Raw genomic sequence first — 18,682 nt, forward strand, 5'->3', positions numbered from 1 at the left:
TGTTGTACTTTGACTGAAGCCAATAACTGGTACTTCCCTCTGGCCCCCAACCTTTGCTACAAGGCAAGTAGGTCAAAGGTAAAGAAGATTATGGACAGATTTCTAGGTAGGCACATAAGTCTGGAAAGAATGCTACTGCTCTTAATTGTCTGTGCGTCAGATCAGTGAAAGAAATGGGTACTTTTAGGGTAGTAATCATGGATTAATACCATCTTTTCCTGGTTTGTATCTACTTCCATGTATACTCTGCATCCATAAGATTATGGAACTTGTGCTAGTCTCTAACGTGACCAATGTTAATGACTGAGATTTCTCATTGCCCAGTGTAAACAAAAATCTAGGCAAAAAATATCTCACTATCTCCCCTTCTCTACAGCCACTTTTCTGACAGGAGTATCAGTCTTCCATGCCTATGAATTCAGATAGGAGTGATGGGGTTTTCTTTGTCCCCAGCTCCACTTATTTCCATGGTAAGATGTACTTTGGTCTCTTTCCAGTTCCCTTAAAAGTTGAATTGAGAAACACCTGGACTTAATAACATTGGCTGATTTGGAAGCAGGAAGAAGCTCCACTAGGATATGTCAGACTATTGAGATGTTGGAAGCACGTTGGCCTTCAGCCAATATAGAGTGGCATTATCATATAAAATGGGTATAAAACGTTGGTCAATTGGAAAGGGACCTATGAAGTATTGGTAATATATAATGAAATGGTACCATGTTATGGACAAGTGAGAAGAAAGATATTGTGTCCCATGGACCAATGGGAAGTTTCCTAAAAGATAAGGACAGGAGGGTAGTGCCTATTTTCAGGCTTGGAAATCAATCAGGTACTGGGGCACTAACTTCTTATCTCAGAATATCAATTCTCTAGGTAACTTGCCCCTCAGCCACCCACCCCAGTTAAAGTCTTTGGTGTACAAGGAGGGTAAGCTAAAACCTCAGATAAAGGGGCCCCCTAAGGGCAATATGGCACCAGGATGGTGCCAAGGGAGACTGAAGGACCCGCCCACTTCCCCACCCCGGCCGAAATTGCAATTCCCCTCCCTGCCGCAGGGGGCACTGCAGGCCCCGGGGAGGTTGGGGCGGAGCGCTGCGAGGGGCCCGGAGCTGCCGGCCCGCTCCGAAGCGCGGGGGGCGCTGTGCGGGGCCCGGGCTGCGGCTCCGCTCCCGGCCACGGGGGGCGCTGCGCGGCGCCGGTGGTTGGTGGTGGCTGTTGGGGGGGGGGTGGGGGGGAGCCGCGGCCGCGGGTGGTGCGGAGGGAGGCCTTGCGGGCGGATCGGGAGATCGGCGGCGGAGGTGGTGGGAGGCGGCGGGCGGGAGCACGGGTCCGGCCGGCCCTGGCGATGGCGGACGCGGCAGCCTCCCCGGTGGGCAAGCGGCTGCTGCTTCTGTTCGCGGACACCGCGGGCTCGTCCTCGGCCTCGGTCCCCGCGGCGGCGGCGGCGGCGGCGGGCGGAGATCCGGGGCCTGCGCTGCGCACTCGGGCCTGGCGGGCCGGCACGGTGCGGGCCATGAGCGGGGCGGTGCCCCAGGACCTAGCGGTGAGTGGCGGCCGAGGCGGGCACTCGAGGCCGGGGTTGCACGGCCTGCGGGCGGCCTCCCCGGGGGCCTTTGTGAGGGGGCGGTGGGGTGGAGGTGACCCAGTTCCGCGCCCCCAGATCTCCTCAGCGCCCCCCGCCGGCTCCTCAGCACCCCGAGCTCTGGCCAGCATGGCTTCCGCGTCGGGGTGCGCGCCCCGGTTTACCCCGGGGGGGCAGCCAGGGCGCTAGGAAATGCTGCCTCCACCCGGCAGGCCCCGCCTCCTGAGCGACCCCTTTCTCAGCGTCCCCCCCCCCAACACTCATAAGGAGCAGGCTCTAGCACCCTGGGTTCCGGGGCCCCTTAGAGTTCTGCCCGTGTGCCGCTGCCCCCTGGAAGAAGCGGACCTGTAGTCTCCAGCCTCTCGTGGGAGACCTGCGCCCTGTTCCCTTCTTCCCCGAGCCCCGAATGGGGCGGGAATGTGGGCACTTGTGGGAGATCGAGAGGCTGCAGTTGAAGCTGCTCAGAGCTTTTTTATCTGGCAGTTACTTCCTCCTCGTCTGAGCCAGACTCGGCCTGGCTGTCTCCAGAAAGGCCAGCTCTCTTCAGACTCCTCTGTCTTTGCGCTTCTGGGTGACAGGAGCTGCCGTAGTGGCTGCTTTTGATAAGTTTGAGATCTGTCTTAGCAGCCAAATGGGGCTGTTGGGTGGTGCTTTTTATCTCCTAGCTGGGCAACTCCCCCAAACCTTGGGAGAGGTTTTGTTTTGAAACTTTGTGTTGGGGCATGGCCACTTTTGAATACTTGTCTTGGTGTATTTTGTGATTAAAGTTGTTCAGTAATAGAACTTAACTAGCATTCGTGTCCGTGATGCGTTATTTTTGTTAATGTAGCTACAAAATGTTGTCTTTGAACTTTGGCAAGCCTCTTTAGTTCCTCATTCTGATAGCGGCCCTAGGTTCTGTGTTGAGATAAGGCTGTGAAAAATAGGGGGATTCTTTTAGATTGTGATAGATCCGCAGGCAGAAGGAAAATTTTCTTGATGAACTTGCTTTTGCAGATATTTTTTTCGCTGTAAACGGGAATTCATTTTGTAAGATTTGATGTTAACATTGCAGGTTTCTGATACTCATTTTTCTACCTACCGATCAGTGGTTTTAGACTCCCCGCCCCGCCCCATATAGAAGTCTTCTGGGTTTTGCTTACGGCTGGCTTTGGCTTTAAGAAAAAGGCTGCTTGGACATTTATGAGGCTTTAGTGGGGCGAATTTTTAAAGAGATATCAGGAATATAATAAGGTGAAGAGGATGATTAAGCAAGGAGATTTGGAGTTAAATTCCTTTGCTATTTCTTTAGAAGACTGCTTTTTAGGTTAAGACTGGGGGAGAGGTGTCCCTCCTAGATCCAGTAATTTACCACCTTGAATGCAAAACTTAGGTTGAGATCCACTATTAAATCCATATTTTGACCTAAAAACTTAGTCTGTCCTAGCCTTTCAGTCGAAGTTTTCGGTTCTAGTTGTTTCCTCCATCAGATGAATTGCTAATGAGCTCTGCACCTGAAATGGCTACCCATTCACTTTGTTGTTTGCTGAGCTCCCAAAGGGCAGTGGTTTTTGAAGCTCACGGAGATGCTGGACACCTGCTAAGCTAAATACTGAAGAATTGTGCCACTGGGCCCATGGCACTGGTTACTCAAACCAAGTAAAAAGTTTCAGTGATTCAAAGCAAAGTGTTACAACTGTGTTGAGGTCTTGGATGGAGATGTATGCATTTAGAAGCAAAGGCAGTTTGGGGTTTTAAGAATAGGCTTATGCTTGTCTCGTATGTATAATCAAGGAACATAGATGAGAAAAAAAAGCGACAACAAAACTCAGCCTTTAAAATATTTTACTAGCTTGCAAAATTGCTCAAGAATTGCTGCTGTGATGATGAGGTTCAGTTAATGACAACAACTAATATAGAATCAGAACTGTCCGTTTGTTTTCCTTTTTCATTAAAGAGATTTCCTTTGGACCTTTGGCATGTGTGCCTTTCCAATTTTGCACCACACAACCGTAGTAAACACAACTGTCTTCCAATCAGAAGTGTTCTTCCTGTACTCAAGGGTGGAGTTTGCAAGCAGCTGGCCTGTGATTGGACAGATTTTCATTCAGTTATGTTTAAGATGTTTTCAGGCATGCCTGGTTTTGAGTAATGCATGGCAGGGCGCCCCCTGTTAAGGATGAGTAATTGAGGGTTGAATGAATGAGTTTTTGAAGTGATTGCAAACACTTTGCAATTTTAGGCTCCATTAATATCCTCTTTCTAAATAATTTTGATCCAGAAGTCTTTCAAAATGTAGTCCTGATTCATTAATGAACCCCCCCACCTTTTTTTTTGGAAAGCATTACTAAAGCCATAAGTTAGGATCTTGATCAAGAGTTTTGTTGAAAAGAATTTGATAGCTGGGCATTTTCCTCACCAAAGCTATGCTGAGAAATAACTACTGAGATTTTGAATTAAGTAAACATCTTTTTTTCCTTTCCCTCTTCCATGTAATAGTAACTTTATTTGTATTTCAAAATAGGCTTGTTATATTTGAAAAAAAGTCTAGTTGCAAAATTAGTATTATGGATTTTTATGCCTTTCTAACGCTGTGTCCTCTTTGTGTTCTGGATCGTTATTGGTCCGTGTAAGTGACAGAGACCTTGGGACCTTCACATATGTAGCCATGGTAAATACACAGATACACAAAAACGTAGATTTTCTTTTGGGGGATAATAAAAGCAAAACTTGCATTTTGCAGAATGTCAAAATGCCAAGAGTATACACAGGAAGGTCAACAATCTGCATCCTTTAGCAGCTTTCACTTGTTGAAGAAGCCTTGTGTGTCTTCTTAATACTGGTACAAAAATATAAAAACATCTCTGTCTACACAAAAGGTGGGGGTTTTTTGTTTGTTTGTTTGTTTTTAAGCAAATGCTATCATACTGTGCAATATCGTAACCTGTGTCTTTTTTTTCTTTCCATTTAACATTAGACCATGGGCATCAGTACCCATGACCTTACTTATCATTTTAGATAACTACATTATAGAATGGATATACAATGATTTATTCAATCATTTCCCTTTATGATGGACATTCAAGGTATTTTAAATTTTTTAGCACTTACAATGGAGTTAGTATCCTTGTACATATGTCTTTATGTAATCATGGTTTTATTTCTAGGTTAGCCATCCAGGAGTGAAATTGTTGGGTTAAGGAGTACATGTATGTATTTTTATTTTATTAGGTAATGCCAGTTTATTTTCCTGTGAGATTATAGCGTTTCATACTCTGACCCACATGCAGGTAGTGCTTGTTTCTTTTCATCCTTGCCATCTCTGGTGTCATCAGTCTTTGTCATTTTTTGTAATCTGATGAGTGAAAAATAGTATCTAGCATTTTTATGACCACTGATCTTTTTCTGTGTTTATTAGTCTCTTACATTTCTTTTATGAGTTATTTATGCCAAGTTTTTGCCTGTTTCAAAAAATGGAAGTTTTCTTATTCTGTTCAAGTTCTGTATTTGGCACATTAATCCCTTTACCTGTCAAGAGTATCGTTTCTCTCATTTGTCTTTTAACTTTGTTTAAGGGTTGCTTTGCCACATAGAAAAATAAAATGTTCCTATCAGCAGGTCTGTTAGACCTTTCTTAATGGCTTCTGGGTTTAATTGCTTGGGAAGAAGACACCCACCCTCACCCCTGCCACCTTGAGCCTGTATAAATATTCTTCAAATTTTCTTTCTAGTGTTTCATTTTTTTACCTTTAGATCTTTAGTCCATCTGGAATATTTTTATAAGTGGCATGTGTGGTGGACAATGTAACTTTTCCTACTGAGTAGGAACCACTTGTGGCAACACCAATTTTATTAACTAAACCATCCTTTTCTTTCTATGTGATAGAATTAAATTATGCTTTTAGTAGTCATGAATTGTTTTGAATGTATATCTTACCTGTCTCAGCTATCCAGAACTTGCAACAGGAGTAAAAGCATATCTGCCTTAATTTTTTTAACCCTTTAATTTTTTCATCTTTATCTAGAGGAAAGGTGGGCTCTAAAGTACTCCTTTTCTTTGATTTGAGTTGGTGTAATAGATGTGGGAGTGTCAAGGCTAGTACCATATTTCTTCCGTCTGGTAATCTTCTAAGAGGAGTGAAAGCATATCTGCTTTTTTTTAAAAAAAGAAAAAACTCTTCCTGCAGACTCTCCTCTTTGTCTCAGAGTAGGTGGACTTTAAAATAGCTGTCTAGTTTGTTTCTAGATAATGTAATAATTTGCAGTGTACAATTTAATATTATTTATTCTCAACCTAAGTTCACACATAGAACTTCAGCCCTAATTGAATTAGGAGGTCAGCCTTTAATGATTATCCATAAGTGTTCTTTTCTTGCTTATAATCCCTAAGCTAAATAAAAATCTGAATAATATTGTAGTACACTGTTTATTAAAGTCAGTAGAATATGTTTTGTGGATCAGTGTATGGTTTAGAGAACTTTAAATAAAAATGAGATGGTGCAAAAGAATGGTTAAATGTGAGGCCATCTACACACACTTTTCATCCTAACTCTCCTCTTACAGCAGGAGGTCTGTTTTTGAAACATTGAGCCACTATTGAATTTTTTAGGCACTCAAGTGCTTTGTGTAAGTTGCTTTTTAAAGTTTGTCTTCGTTTATGTGTGTATGTCATTTTTGATACTTCTATCTTACTGTCTTTGCATTCTATTTATTTCAAGACTACAATGTGTCCACCAGTGGTCACACTGTACACTGGTCATTTTGTCCAGCATCCTCTCCCTTTACTGTACAATCAGATTTTTTTCTTGTTTATTATGCATTTGTTTCTAAGAGTTGTTTCACTAACTCTCCATCTGTCAAGGACTCATTCCCTCCTTTAGTACTCACTTGCCTAGTTCTCTTCTCCACCTTCTTCTTGTTGATTTAGTTTCCCCTCCACCCGCCTAAATCACGGGTAACTAACATGGCATTTTCTGTTAGTGATTTTCTCAGCAACAGCTGGAGTGGGTTCCAGTAGGCTTTGCTTCCTCAAGGCCTGGGGGACACAACACCTGTTGCTGTTTCTCAGTTTTCCACTGCCTTTGACAGGTTGGTGGTTTTTAAGCCCTCCTCATCCCACTGTTCCTACTGCTCAAGTGTCTTTTACCCTTCTTGCAGTTGGATAAAACCTGCCTGATTAAACAGTGACCTCGATTAGTTTTGCAAGGGCAGGAGCTCTGGGGTGGGGTGGGGGGTGGGCAGTTGTGTCTTCAGGGGTAATCAGGCTCTAGGGAACTGATTCTCACTAACCAAACTCTTGAGACTGATTTGTAAATCCACATGTAATGTTATTAATTTACAATGGGAGATAAACCTATCCAGAGATCTGCACAGAGCCCCCTCCTGGTCTACTCAGGAGACCAAATTACAGATAAGAGGGATCCTTGTCCTGCAAAGAATCAGACAAGGAAAGCTGGGCGTTGCCAAATGGATATTTACAACATGCACTCTTGCTGATCCTCTGCTTTCCTAGTGCTTTCTAAGTGTTTTATACCTCTTTTACGCTTTGCTTTTGATTTTGTCGTCCATTGAAATCCTGTAAAGAGAAAAGAACACCTCTATCAAGTCTTTCTAAATCCCAGTGTTCTTCCTTTATCACTTGGTGAGATACTTCTTTTGTAATATTTATTAATTTTTCTTGGTGTAGATACATAAGCATATAGCTTATCTGCCCTTCTAGATTGTAAGTTCATCAAGAACAGGGAACATGTGCATTTTTACTATTCACCTTAAGTAGAATATTTAGAAGCCAGTATTACGTCAACTTTTATTTCTGATTTTTTATTTTGTTTATTATGGATTTTCTACTCGGTGGCCCCCTGTATTTAACTTGATCTTTAAGGTTTTTTCTTTTGTATATTTTTACTGATATTGACTCACTACTGATTTTCTTCTTTATATGATTGGATTTATATTTGGGACCCCCATCCAAGGTACATTGTCAGTTGGTTTTTTGTGATTTACATCAGAGTTGTTAGATGTGTTTTGTTTTTCTGATTTTCAAGTAATAAATGTCTAGTATACAAAATGTAGAAGTTATTTTAATAAAGCCCCTGTAGAATCACAACGTATTAAAAACTGCTATGTTTGGTACATAGTCTAATGTTTTTTTAAGTTGAATTCATACTGTATTTTCAGTTTTGAGTTTTTCTTTTAACTTAATATGTCAGTTATTTTCATGTATTACCAAAAAATTTTGTATTTTAGGTGATTTTAATTTTTTGTCATTTTTTGTATTTTCCACAGATAACATGTGTTGCTTTCGTAACTGAAAGAGAAACAATAAATGCTCTCAAAGAAATCTTATAGTTTTTATTGACTGGCTAATTTATTTAACTGCTCCTCTTTCATTGGATACTGAAATTGTTTCAGATTTTATGCTTTATTAATATTTCTGTGATGAACATTTTTGTGAATAAAGCCTGTTCTGTGTTTACTATGACTTCCTAGGATTATTGCCAGAAATGCTATTATGGAAATATAGGATATATACATACTTAAGATTCTTGATATATGACAGTTTTTTTTTCCTTTGAAGTCATTCCAGTTTATATTCTGACCAGTTATGAATTTGCTTAAGAAATGCATATTTATCAGAAGCCCAAGGTCCACTAGGCATTTCACATTATTTTATTTAATTTTACCACAGTTCTGTGAGGTATTTACTGTCCCTGTTAATAGACAAAGGAAGTAAGGCTCAAAGAGGCTAAAGTAACTTGCTCCCACAGCCAAGAAATGGGGAAGTAGGGGTGCAAATCCACATTTTTGTGATTCCTCTGCACCTAAAACCATTTATTTACACACACACACACACACACACACACTTTGTATTCAGCTTATTTCTGTGCTCAGTTGCATTTGACTGTTTGCAACCCCATGAACTGTAGCCCACCAGGCTCCTCTGTCCATGGAATTTTCCAGGAAAGAATACTGGAGCAGGTTGCCATTTGCTACTCTAGGGGATCTTCTTGACCCAGGGATCTAACCCTTGTCTCTTGCACCTCCTACATTGGCAGGCAGATTCTTTACCACTGTGCCACCTGGGATTCTAATATCATTTGTAACAGTTCATATTTCATTTAGAATGTAGTTAGAAAAACTGGAAAAGAAAAGTTAGGAACCTTGGAAGTTAGTTTCCATTTTCCTTACCTTCTCATAGTCATTACCATATCCTGTTATTTTTATCTCTAATTTCTCAAATATGCTTTTCATTCATACAGTCTTGATCTAGATCTTGGTTTAGGCCTTTTACATCTCTTACCTGGGTTTTCATCACTTTATAATTAGTCTCCTTGCCTCCAGTTTCTTGCCTCTATGAGTTCTTTTCAAACCTGATCCCAAAGTTAATTCTTTCCTTTAAAAAAAAAAAAGTTAATTATATAAATAATATGTCTAAGGACAAAAAAGGAACATTTACTGATATTACCTTATTATCAGATAATACTATTACTTCTCCTATCCCAACCCTTCTCCTGTCCTCCCAACTCCCTAAAAAATCTGCAGCTTGCTTTTTTCCATATAATATATCTTAGAGTTCTATGTTCATCTGTTAGATACATCTCATTTTTAAAACTTCCTTATCCCATAATTTGAATAAAGGATGTTTAATACTTTGTAATTTCTATTTTGATTTCCTATTTAAACAGTATTGAGAAATTTTTCCCCTCAGATGGCATTATCTTTCTAAAATGCACATGAAAGATGTCTGTGTATATCATTTTCCCCACCCCGCTTAAAACAATCAAACGCTCCCCCAAGGCCTATAGAAGACAACATAAACTCGCATGTGTCCAGGGCCAGGCTTGTGAGAAATAGCTGGGCGACAGACTGAAGGGTATAGGGGGGATTGACTACTGGAGAGTTCAGACATACCAACAGAACCCCCACTCTGCTGACCAAACAAGAACCTTTGCCACCAGGTTTCAATTTATCATCCGTTAACAGGCCAACAGAACACTTTACAGCTTACTAGCTGCTACATCCTCCTCCTAGAACACTGAATCTGCTCTTAGGTTTCTCTGCTTTTGCACCTGCTGCAGTCTTTCTCTCCCTTCTCTGCCAGAAGAATACAGTTTGTCCTTTGAGATCCAGTTTGTATTGCACTACCTCTTCCATGAAACCTTGTTTCCCAAAGCATATACCCTCTCTAATATGTTCAGTCTTTATTACTGCTCTTATTACATACCTCTGTAATAATTTCTGTACCTCTCTGTTGGCTTGCTCATCTAGGGTTTGATTCCTTCCTGCCAAGTGCTACCTTATTCACCTTGATCTTCTTGGCCCTGGCAAGTGTTTTGTGCACATGCACACACACACACATATTTCTGAGGCATTCTGTTTTTGTTGAGTGAGTGAATAAATACCTTTATTAATTGTAGTAAGAATGGCCTTAGGGAGGACCAGAATCCAAACTGATTATTATATAATTATGTGGTTAGCATGAACATTTGTATTACTCAGACTACTACTGTCTGATTTTATCAAACTTAGGTTAACTTACTTGATTTTTTAAAAAATTTATTTCATTTTAATGTCACTGAAATGAATGTGCATTACATATAGATCATAAAAGGGATTTTGAAATGAAAGTAAGCATTTTACCACTAACTCTTCTTAACTAAGGAAATATTTTACACATTTAGTCCTTAGGCTCTAGCTGTACAATAATACTTTTTGCAACTTTAGTAGTAGAAATTTTAAAAATACTTGAAAAAAACTAAACGCAAACTGTTTTAGTTCTGTCCAGATTATCAACCTGCCTTGGCCATCTCTAACTCAGTCCAAGCACTACCATTGATTTTTGTTAGCTTATATCCCTTCTTCCTGTTTTGTGACCTAGCCACTGCCATTTTAAAAAAATGTTTGTTTGTTTGGCTGCACTGGGTCTTAGGTGCAGCATGTAGAATCTAGTTCCCTGATCAGGGGTAGAACCTGGGCATCCTGCATTCTGAGCATGGAATCTTAACCACTGGACCACCAGAGAAGTCCCTGGCCATTACCATTTTAAGAGTTCCTGTTCTGTGTACTTTGACCTGAAATGATTCTTCACCTTATATATTCTAACTCCTTCCATCTCTAGCTAGGAGGTGGAACAGAGTGCTAGGGCCAGAAATAAGCCATAATACTGGTAGAACATGTTTATATATACACATTCCATATTGCTCTCAAAACAAATTTGTATTGCTAGCCTAGAGCAGTTGTTTGATCCTAGAACATACAGCACTGTGGTTGCCAAGTTCAATACTTCATTCCTTTGCCCGGGCAGGTTAGGAAATAATTGCCCTTAAATTAGGTGAAATATGGCTTTCAAATGTTTCCGCTCTTCCATGGTGTTTTCAGATGTGTTATGATAGAATTCCTGAATACTAACATTTAAAATGTTCAAATTACTATATAAAGAATTAAAATCATTACAGCTTTGATACAATGACTTCTTTTAGTGTTGTCCTTATATTTGGATGTTGGTATGATTTAGAGTTTTGTGACTCATATGTTGGCTTCCCAGGTGGCACTAATGGTAAAGAACCTGCCTGCCAATGCAGGAGACATAAGAGCCGCTGGTTCCATCCCTAGGTTGGGAAGGTTCCCTCGAGGAGGAAATGGCAACCCACTCTAGTATCCTTGCCTGAAGAATCCCATGGACAGAGGAGCCTGGCAGACTACAGTCCGTGGAGTCGCACAGAGTCAGACACGACTGAAGCAATTTAGCACCAGCACCAGCACCATGTTGGTTTTTAAAGTAGTTGGCAGATTACCACTGTACATGGCACCTAGCTGTCAGGCACCAGAGAGCCTCAACCTCTGGTTTTCTAAGCTATGCCCAGAAGAGCACTCAAGGTCAGATTCGACCTAGGATTTCGACAGCCTCTGTTCCTTTTCATGACTTGGAAGGCCTTCAGCCATTGCCTCCTCTGGACATCAGTTATGACACCACTGAACAGTAATGGGACTGCTGTTCTCCTAGTCTTTGGTTCAAAATCCAAGTCATTTTTGAGTTTTCCCTTACTCTTATTCCAGCCAGTCATCGTGCTTATTGATATGACTCATCAACTCTCATGAGCCCTGGTCACTTCCTTCCTTGTCTCACTGCTCCCACTCTAGGTCATGTAAGAACACCCCCTGTTCCCCACCCCACTCCCATCTAAACCATCTTCATCCACTAAGTAGCTGAATTGTCCTGAAACAAACTGTTCTGCTTATGTTTTGACCTCAGAAACCTTTTACTGGCAGTTGCATGTATACACATTCACACACACACATACGTATCTCCCATTGGCAGATGTATGAACCCAAGTTTATCCCAATATTTGGTGTCTTCCACATTGACTATTAATCTTTTTAGTCTCATTGCCCACTCCTTCCCCACAGGGTGCTGTAGCTCCTGGCCGTCCTAGAACTTGATTGGGACTTTTTTTGGGGGGGGGACTTTTTTTTTTAACCTCATTCCATATCACTCCCTTTGCACACCTGAAGTGATCTCTCCTGCTTCTGAACATTCCCTATACCTTATTTGTTTTATCTTATGGCATGTTATTGCCCAAGTAGTGCTTTACAATTGACCAAAGTACTTTTGAATCTATTACTTTATTTAGTCTTCACAACCAGTCCATGAGGTATGTTTTATCACAAAGGAAGAAACCAAGACTTGAGAAGCGAAGAGCGACTTGGTCAAGTTTTCAGTTAAAACTAACATCTTAAGATTAAGACGGAAATCCAAGCCTTCAGGAACATAAGCCCCAAGCTTTGTTCATTACTGCCTTTCTTGTTTCCTGAGTCTGTACTTAAATACAAGTTTGAATACATCTCTTTCCAGTTGTCAGCAAGTTACTTAAAGTTGTATATGATTCCCCCAGAACACGTATTAATATATGAATGAGCCCCTTCATTCATATATTATATATATATATATATATATATATTAAATGTAATGCAGTTTAATGTTCTTTCTCTGTGAAAATCATGCTTCCCCTTTTGAGCCTTATTTTCCCATCACTTTTTTTTTAAGTAGATGTGAAACTTAGTATATTACAAGTAATAAACCTAGAGCTTTGTGTGATGAATTTAATTGCCCTACATTGTTTCCTTTGAAAGTGTCATATGAGAAATTTCTTGTAGAGCCAAGGGTTGGAAAAGTGTTGCTTCCATGAGATACTGCTTTGTGTTCTCCTTTTAGACAGTGAAGACAATGCAGCTGACCTCTCCATTTCAGATAGGCCTTTAGGAAGCTCAGAGCCAAATCAGTAATCCTTCATTCATCATATATCCCTCAGTCATACAGCTGTATAGATCCTTATTCTCTTCATAAGTTTTCCCTCTTTTTATACTTTAACAGTGACTTCCTATTGTAGTTTGCTTAGTCCTGATTTGCAAATTTATATTTTATCATTTTCTTGCATCTTTCCCAAAAGCCAACTAAAATTCTTTGAAGTAGGCTATAAGTACTCTATGCTATGCTATGCTAAGTCACTTCAGTCGTGTCTGACTCTGTGCGACCCCATAGACGGCAGCCCAACAGGCTCCCCCGTCCCTGGGATTCTCCAGGCAAGAACACCGGAGTGGGTTGCCATTTCCTTCTCCAATGCATGAAAGTGAAAAGAGAAAGTGAAGTCGCTCAGTCGTGTCCAACTCTTAGCGACCCCATGGACTGCAGCCTACCAGGCTCCTCCATCCATGGGATTTTCCAGGCAAGAGTACTGGAGTGGGGTGCCATTGCCTTCTCCTATAAGTACTCTAGCCTTTATTAATTTTAAAAGTTCACAACAGAAGTGTAAAAAATTTGTCTTTCCACCTATTAGACTATGAGCTCCTTGAGACCAGTGTTCTAGATTCCTTTCCGTATTCCTGAACCTAGCATAGGGCCTTATACATAGTAAGCCCCCAGTTAGTGTGCTTAGATGTAAATTGGAAACTAAGAGTTATAAATCTCAGTAGGATTATGGCTAGAAATTACTAACTGTAAATAACTAATGCCCCCTCAACTCTGTACCCTCTTCTCAGAGTGAGGATGAGACCAATTTCCTGGCTCTGAAGTAAGATTGGTTTTTATTGAAATCCATTAAAAGAAGTTAAAAACAAGTTAAAAGTTTTCAAAACAGGAAGTTTGTGTTTGTTTTTATATTATAGTGTTGGATTTTTTCCAATGTAACCTTAAGATGACTTTTTGTCTCTTTTTCTAGATCTTTGTAGAATTTGATGGCTGTAACTGGAAGCAGCACTCCTGGGTTAAAGTTCACGCTGAAGAAGTTATTGTACTTTTGCTGGAAGGGTCTCTAGTATGGGCACCTCGGAAGGACCCAGTCCTCATCCAGGGCACTCGAGTCTCAATTGCACAGTGGCCAGCCCTGGTGAGTGACTTTTATTGGCTAAAAGCATATTTGGGTTTTATTCCTATTCGATATGGTATTTATGCAATAGCTAAACTCTTTAGAATTCCCCAGACTCTAATGCTTTGTCCTTAACAGGCTTTTATTCTGAAGTTACTGAAGCAAAAATTGGGGGAGATCTCTTCTCCTGTGCCTTCTGAAATGTTTTATATAAAGTAATATTTGATACTTTGTTTCTAAATAATTTTTCACCTTTCTTTTCTCATAATAATGTTATGAAACAATGTAATTCTTAAAGTCTATTTTTTCCCCATAGAAACTGTTTTTTTTCCAGCTTCAGTGAGATAGAATTGACATATAACATTGTATAAGTCTGTGTACAATGTGATGATTTTATATTTATAGTGAAATAATGATTATAGTAAGGTTAACAGTTCTGTGTCTCACATAGTTACATTTTTGTGTATGTGGTAAGAACTTTTCTTTTTAGCTTTGCAGAACAAGAACATTCTAAAAATCTCAATAAAGTATAATAATCTCATTGTTTTATAGAGTACCTTCCTACATATTATCTAATTTGCTTCTCACAACACATACATGGTAAGAACTTTTAAGATTTGCTCTCTTAGCAACTTTCAAGTATACAATACAGCATTTTAACTATGGTCACCGTGCTGTACATTAGATCCTCAGAATTTACTCTTCTTATTACTGTAGCTTATACCCTTTGACCACTTTTACCCATTTCCCAGACTCCCCCCACCCCTGGCAGCCACCAATATATTCTGTGTCTATGAGTTCAGTTGTTTTATATTCCACATGTAATTGAAATCATACCATATCTGTCTTTCTCTGTCTGACTTATTTGACTTAGCACAGTGCCCTGGAGATTCAGCTGTGGTATTGTAAGTGGCAGAATTTCCTCCTTTTTTATGGCTGAATAATATTTCATTGTGTGTAATATTTATGTGTGTGTGTATGCACCACATTTTCTTTACCCATTCATTCATCACTGGATACTTAGGTCGTTTCCTTGTCTTGGCTATTGTAAATATTGCTGCAGTGAACATGAGGGTGCAGATATCTCTTCTCTTCAAGATAGTGATTTCATTTCTTTTGGATAAATACTTAGAAGTGGGATGTTGAATCACATGGTAGTTTCTGTTTTTAATTTTTTTGAGGAGCCTCTGTACTCTTCTCTGTAGTGGCTGCACCAGTTTACATTCCACTGATGGTGCAAGGGTCCCCCTCTCTACGTCCTCTCCAGTAGTACTTGGTGTGTTTGTCTTTTCACATCCCCAATGATGGTGCAAGGGTCCCTTCCTCTTTGTCTTTCATTTTAGGTATGAGGTGATTACTCACTGTGGTTTAGATCTGCATTTCCCTGAATTTAGTAAGGTTGAGTCCCTTTTCATGTACCTGTTGCCCATTTGTCTATTTTTGGAAAAATATCTATTCAGGTGATATGCCCATTTTTAAATCAGACTATTTGTGACGAGTTTTTTTGTTTTTAGCATTTTAAATCACCCATTTATTAGTTGGATAAGTTAGAAGCATAGACACTTTGTGTGCTACTTCTTAGCTCAAACTCTCACAAGGCAAAAATCTAGTTCTCCTATGACTAACCAAATTAAATAATGCTCAAAACAGACATTTTTAACGTACTGATTATACATATCGTCGCTTACTGAACTCTTTTCATTTGTTTTTAAGGCCACTTTCCAGTTGAACTTTTAGAAGAAGCTCAAATTGATTTTGGTCCCTGGGTGACTTTTGTAGGCAGGTTATTTATGAAACACTAAATATGAATTTACCCATACATTTTTATATCACTGATCATTTTAGAAATCTCACAAAGGTTTCAAGAGTTCTAGAGATGATAATGGTGTAACTCTTTATTCTGAGAGCTTACTGTAATGTAACCCTCTTGAAGCCTGACAAGATTAGTTAGATTGCAAAAGAGAATGAGGAATTTCTTATTCTTTGTATCCTTTTTAGCTGTTAATAAGGCTGTTGAGCTGACTTTATGCTCTAGTTTGCTTCATATGATTATTTGAGGGCAGATGGTGGATTAGGAATGACTCTCAGAACTTATGCTTTAGCTTATTTGTATTTACTGAGGTGAAAGATATATATTAATAATGGGTATTTTCTCTGCAGTTGGATATTCAGTTTAATTGTTATTTATTTTCTCTCCCAAGTACTAATCTATTTCTTGTCATTGTATTTCACAGACTTTCACTCCCCTGGTAGATAAACTCGGTTTGGGTTCTGTGGTTCCAGTTGAATACCTTCTGGATCGAGAGCTTCGTTTCCTGTCAGATGCTAATGGGTTGCATTTGTTCCAGGTACTTATCAGTTGGTCTAGTCCTGAATTTATTTCTCTCCCTGCTGATTTCTCTGTTGATTATAAATAGAGTGTTTCCTCTTCTCTTTTAATGTTGAAGCAAGTACTTTCTCCCAGTAATTCCATGTGCCTTTTTTTTTCTAATCCATGTGGCTTTTAAAGTTTCTTTGCTCCCTTGAAAAAGTACATTTGGTGACTGAGGATTCTTTTCTCCCCTGCATACCCCCACCTCACCCTGAAACCACTTCACACTTAAGACCACACAGTTCCTCAGAAGTACTGAGTTCACAGAGATGGCTGCGTCTGTAACTTGTCTGAGAAGGGCCTATACCTTTGCCAGTGGCACGGAGGCTGGGAATTGGGGCTGGTTCCAATCAACATTAAATATTGAAGAGCTTAGGTATATTTTTAGTTACAGAAAAGGGAAAGGTTAGTAGTTTAAACAAGCTAGTATCTGAGTTCGAGTTTCAGAATTTATGGATGATAATATTTATTTCTCACAAGAGTTATTGTCTGAACGTTAAAATTTAGGAGACTTCCAAGAGTTTTGCTGTCTTATTGAGGCAGCCAAGAGCAATGTTTACTAAACTGTGTTTTGTGAAATATTAATGATGATTTCTTTATTGTTGAAATGTCTTCCTGACTCATTAGGCCTCACTCCCTCTCATCAGTCTTGTTTTATTCATCTTTGTAATCCTAGTGCTTGTATGAATAGGCACTCAGTGAATTGTGGATAAGTATCAAAATAACAAGATTTACAGGGAATAAAATGTTTTATAGTCAAATAAGTATGAAGAACATTTACCTAAACATGTTTTTTTCCCTGCTTGTCTTCTCAGAGCCTTTAAATGTACTATTGTATGTAGAAAGATATAGTATGCTGTTGTCCCTTGAACAACCCGGGCTTTAACTACATTGGCCCACTTAGTGTATGGATTTTCATCAATAAATATAGTACCTATAAATTAATACAAACTTTTTTCACTGTGTCTTTTCATTTAGATGTCTAGTGTTAGTAATACTTTTAACATCTGTAGTGTTTTGTTTTCTATAAAGCAGTCTTTTTTTTTCCGGCTATGCTGGGTCTCTGTTGCTGTATAGGCTTTTCTTTAATTGCAGCAAGTGGGGGCTACTCTCTAGTTGCGGTGTGTGGGCTTCTCACTGTGGTGGCTTCTCTTGTTGCGGAGCACGGGCTCTCGGGCACACAGGCTTCGGTAGTTGCAGACCACAGGCTCTAGAGCACAGGCTCAATTGTTGTGGTGACATGTAGGATATTTCCAGATCAAGGGCCGAACCCATGTCTCCTGCATTGGCAGATAGATTCTTTACCACTGAGCTACCAGGGAAGCCCTGAATAAGGCAGTCTTGATGTAGTGCATTGACAGATGATTCATCTTGTAAACAGACATCATGAACATAGGGTATCAATAAATACAGCATAGTACTGTAAATGTATTTTCTCTTCCTCAAGATTTTAATATTTTCTTTTCTCTTACTTTATTATAAGAATACAGAAAAATATGTATGATATACACAATATATGTCAATCAACTATTTATGTATCAGTAAGGCTTCCAATCAACAGTAAGCTATTACGAGTTAAGTTTTGGGTGAGTCAAACATACACAGATTTTTGGCTGGATGGGTTGGGGAAGCAGTTGATGTCCTGCCCCCTTCTCACCTTGTTCAAGGGAGGTATAATATTTCCTAAACCTAAATGATCGTAGCATCTTTAACTTTTGTAGAGCATCTTGTAGTCAGACTAGGGTTCTTTGGAACATTTTGATATATGCTGATGTAGAACTCAGGGGTATAATTTTTCTCTTCTGGCTAGATACTATTGCTATTTATTTCAGTATTCAGTTTTTTATTTTTTTATATTTACTAGATGGGAACAGATAGCCAAAACCAGATTCTTTTGGAACATGCTGCTCTGAGAGACACAGTTAATGCTTTGATCAGTGACCAAAAGCTACAAGAGATATTCAGCCGAGGTAAGAATAGATAGTCTTCTGTCATTAAATTCTGAATCGGGTGTATAGCCAATGTTGAAAGTGATAGAATGGGGAAAACCGTGCAACTCTTAAAACATCTGTGTTTATCTTTTTGTGGGTAGTGTCACAAGTAACTCCAGTTAGCTGGATCTCTAGAATGGATTGGAAAAATAGGATCTCCCTCAAACCAGTTTCCTTTTTGTATTATCTTTCATAATATGCAATGTTGTCTTTTTAAAAACTTCTTTATTTCTTAAATATTTATTAAGGACTAACCTTGCAGTCGACACAGTGTTAAGGTACTGGGGATATAACCACAAGCTAGAAAATCTCCGCCCTTGTTGAGCATACTGGCTTGTAAGGTTCAGTGGACCAAAGACTGTTAACACCAACAAATAAAAACTTAGAGTGTAAAGTA

At 39.7% G+C, this 18,682-nt stretch overlaps 1 protein-coding gene across 4 annotated transcripts in view; it reads left to right on the forward strand.

Moving 5' to 3' along the window:
- The first annotated feature begins 1,288 nt into the window (after positions 1-1,288).
- KDM3B (lysine demethylase 3B) overlaps positions 1,289-18,682 on the forward strand; it is a 57,617-nt gene continuing 40,223 nt past the window's right edge. Inside the window, exons 1-4 of one of the 4 annotated variants that reach the window (XM_061424644.1) lie at positions 1,289-1,543; positions 13,777-13,944; positions 16,158-16,271; positions 18,159-18,264. In XM_061424644.1, coding sequence (XP_061280628.1) covers positions 1,346-1,543; positions 13,777-13,944; positions 16,158-16,271; positions 18,159-18,264 — 586 coding nt within the window. In that variant the 5' untranslated portion in view covers positions 1,289-1,345. The remainder of the gene's footprint in view (positions 1,544-13,776; positions 13,945-16,157; positions 16,272-18,158; positions 18,265-18,682) is intronic. The other 3 variants (XM_061424643.1, XM_061424645.1, XM_061424646.1) reach the window with 3 other exon arrangements.

The sequence above is a fragment of the Bos javanicus genome, chromosome 7 (assembly GCF_032452875.1).
Source record: "Bos javanicus breed banteng chromosome 7, ARS-OSU_banteng_1.0, whole genome shotgun sequence".
NCBI classification, from domain to species: domain Eukaryota; kingdom Metazoa; phylum Chordata; class Mammalia; order Artiodactyla; family Bovidae; genus Bos; species Bos javanicus.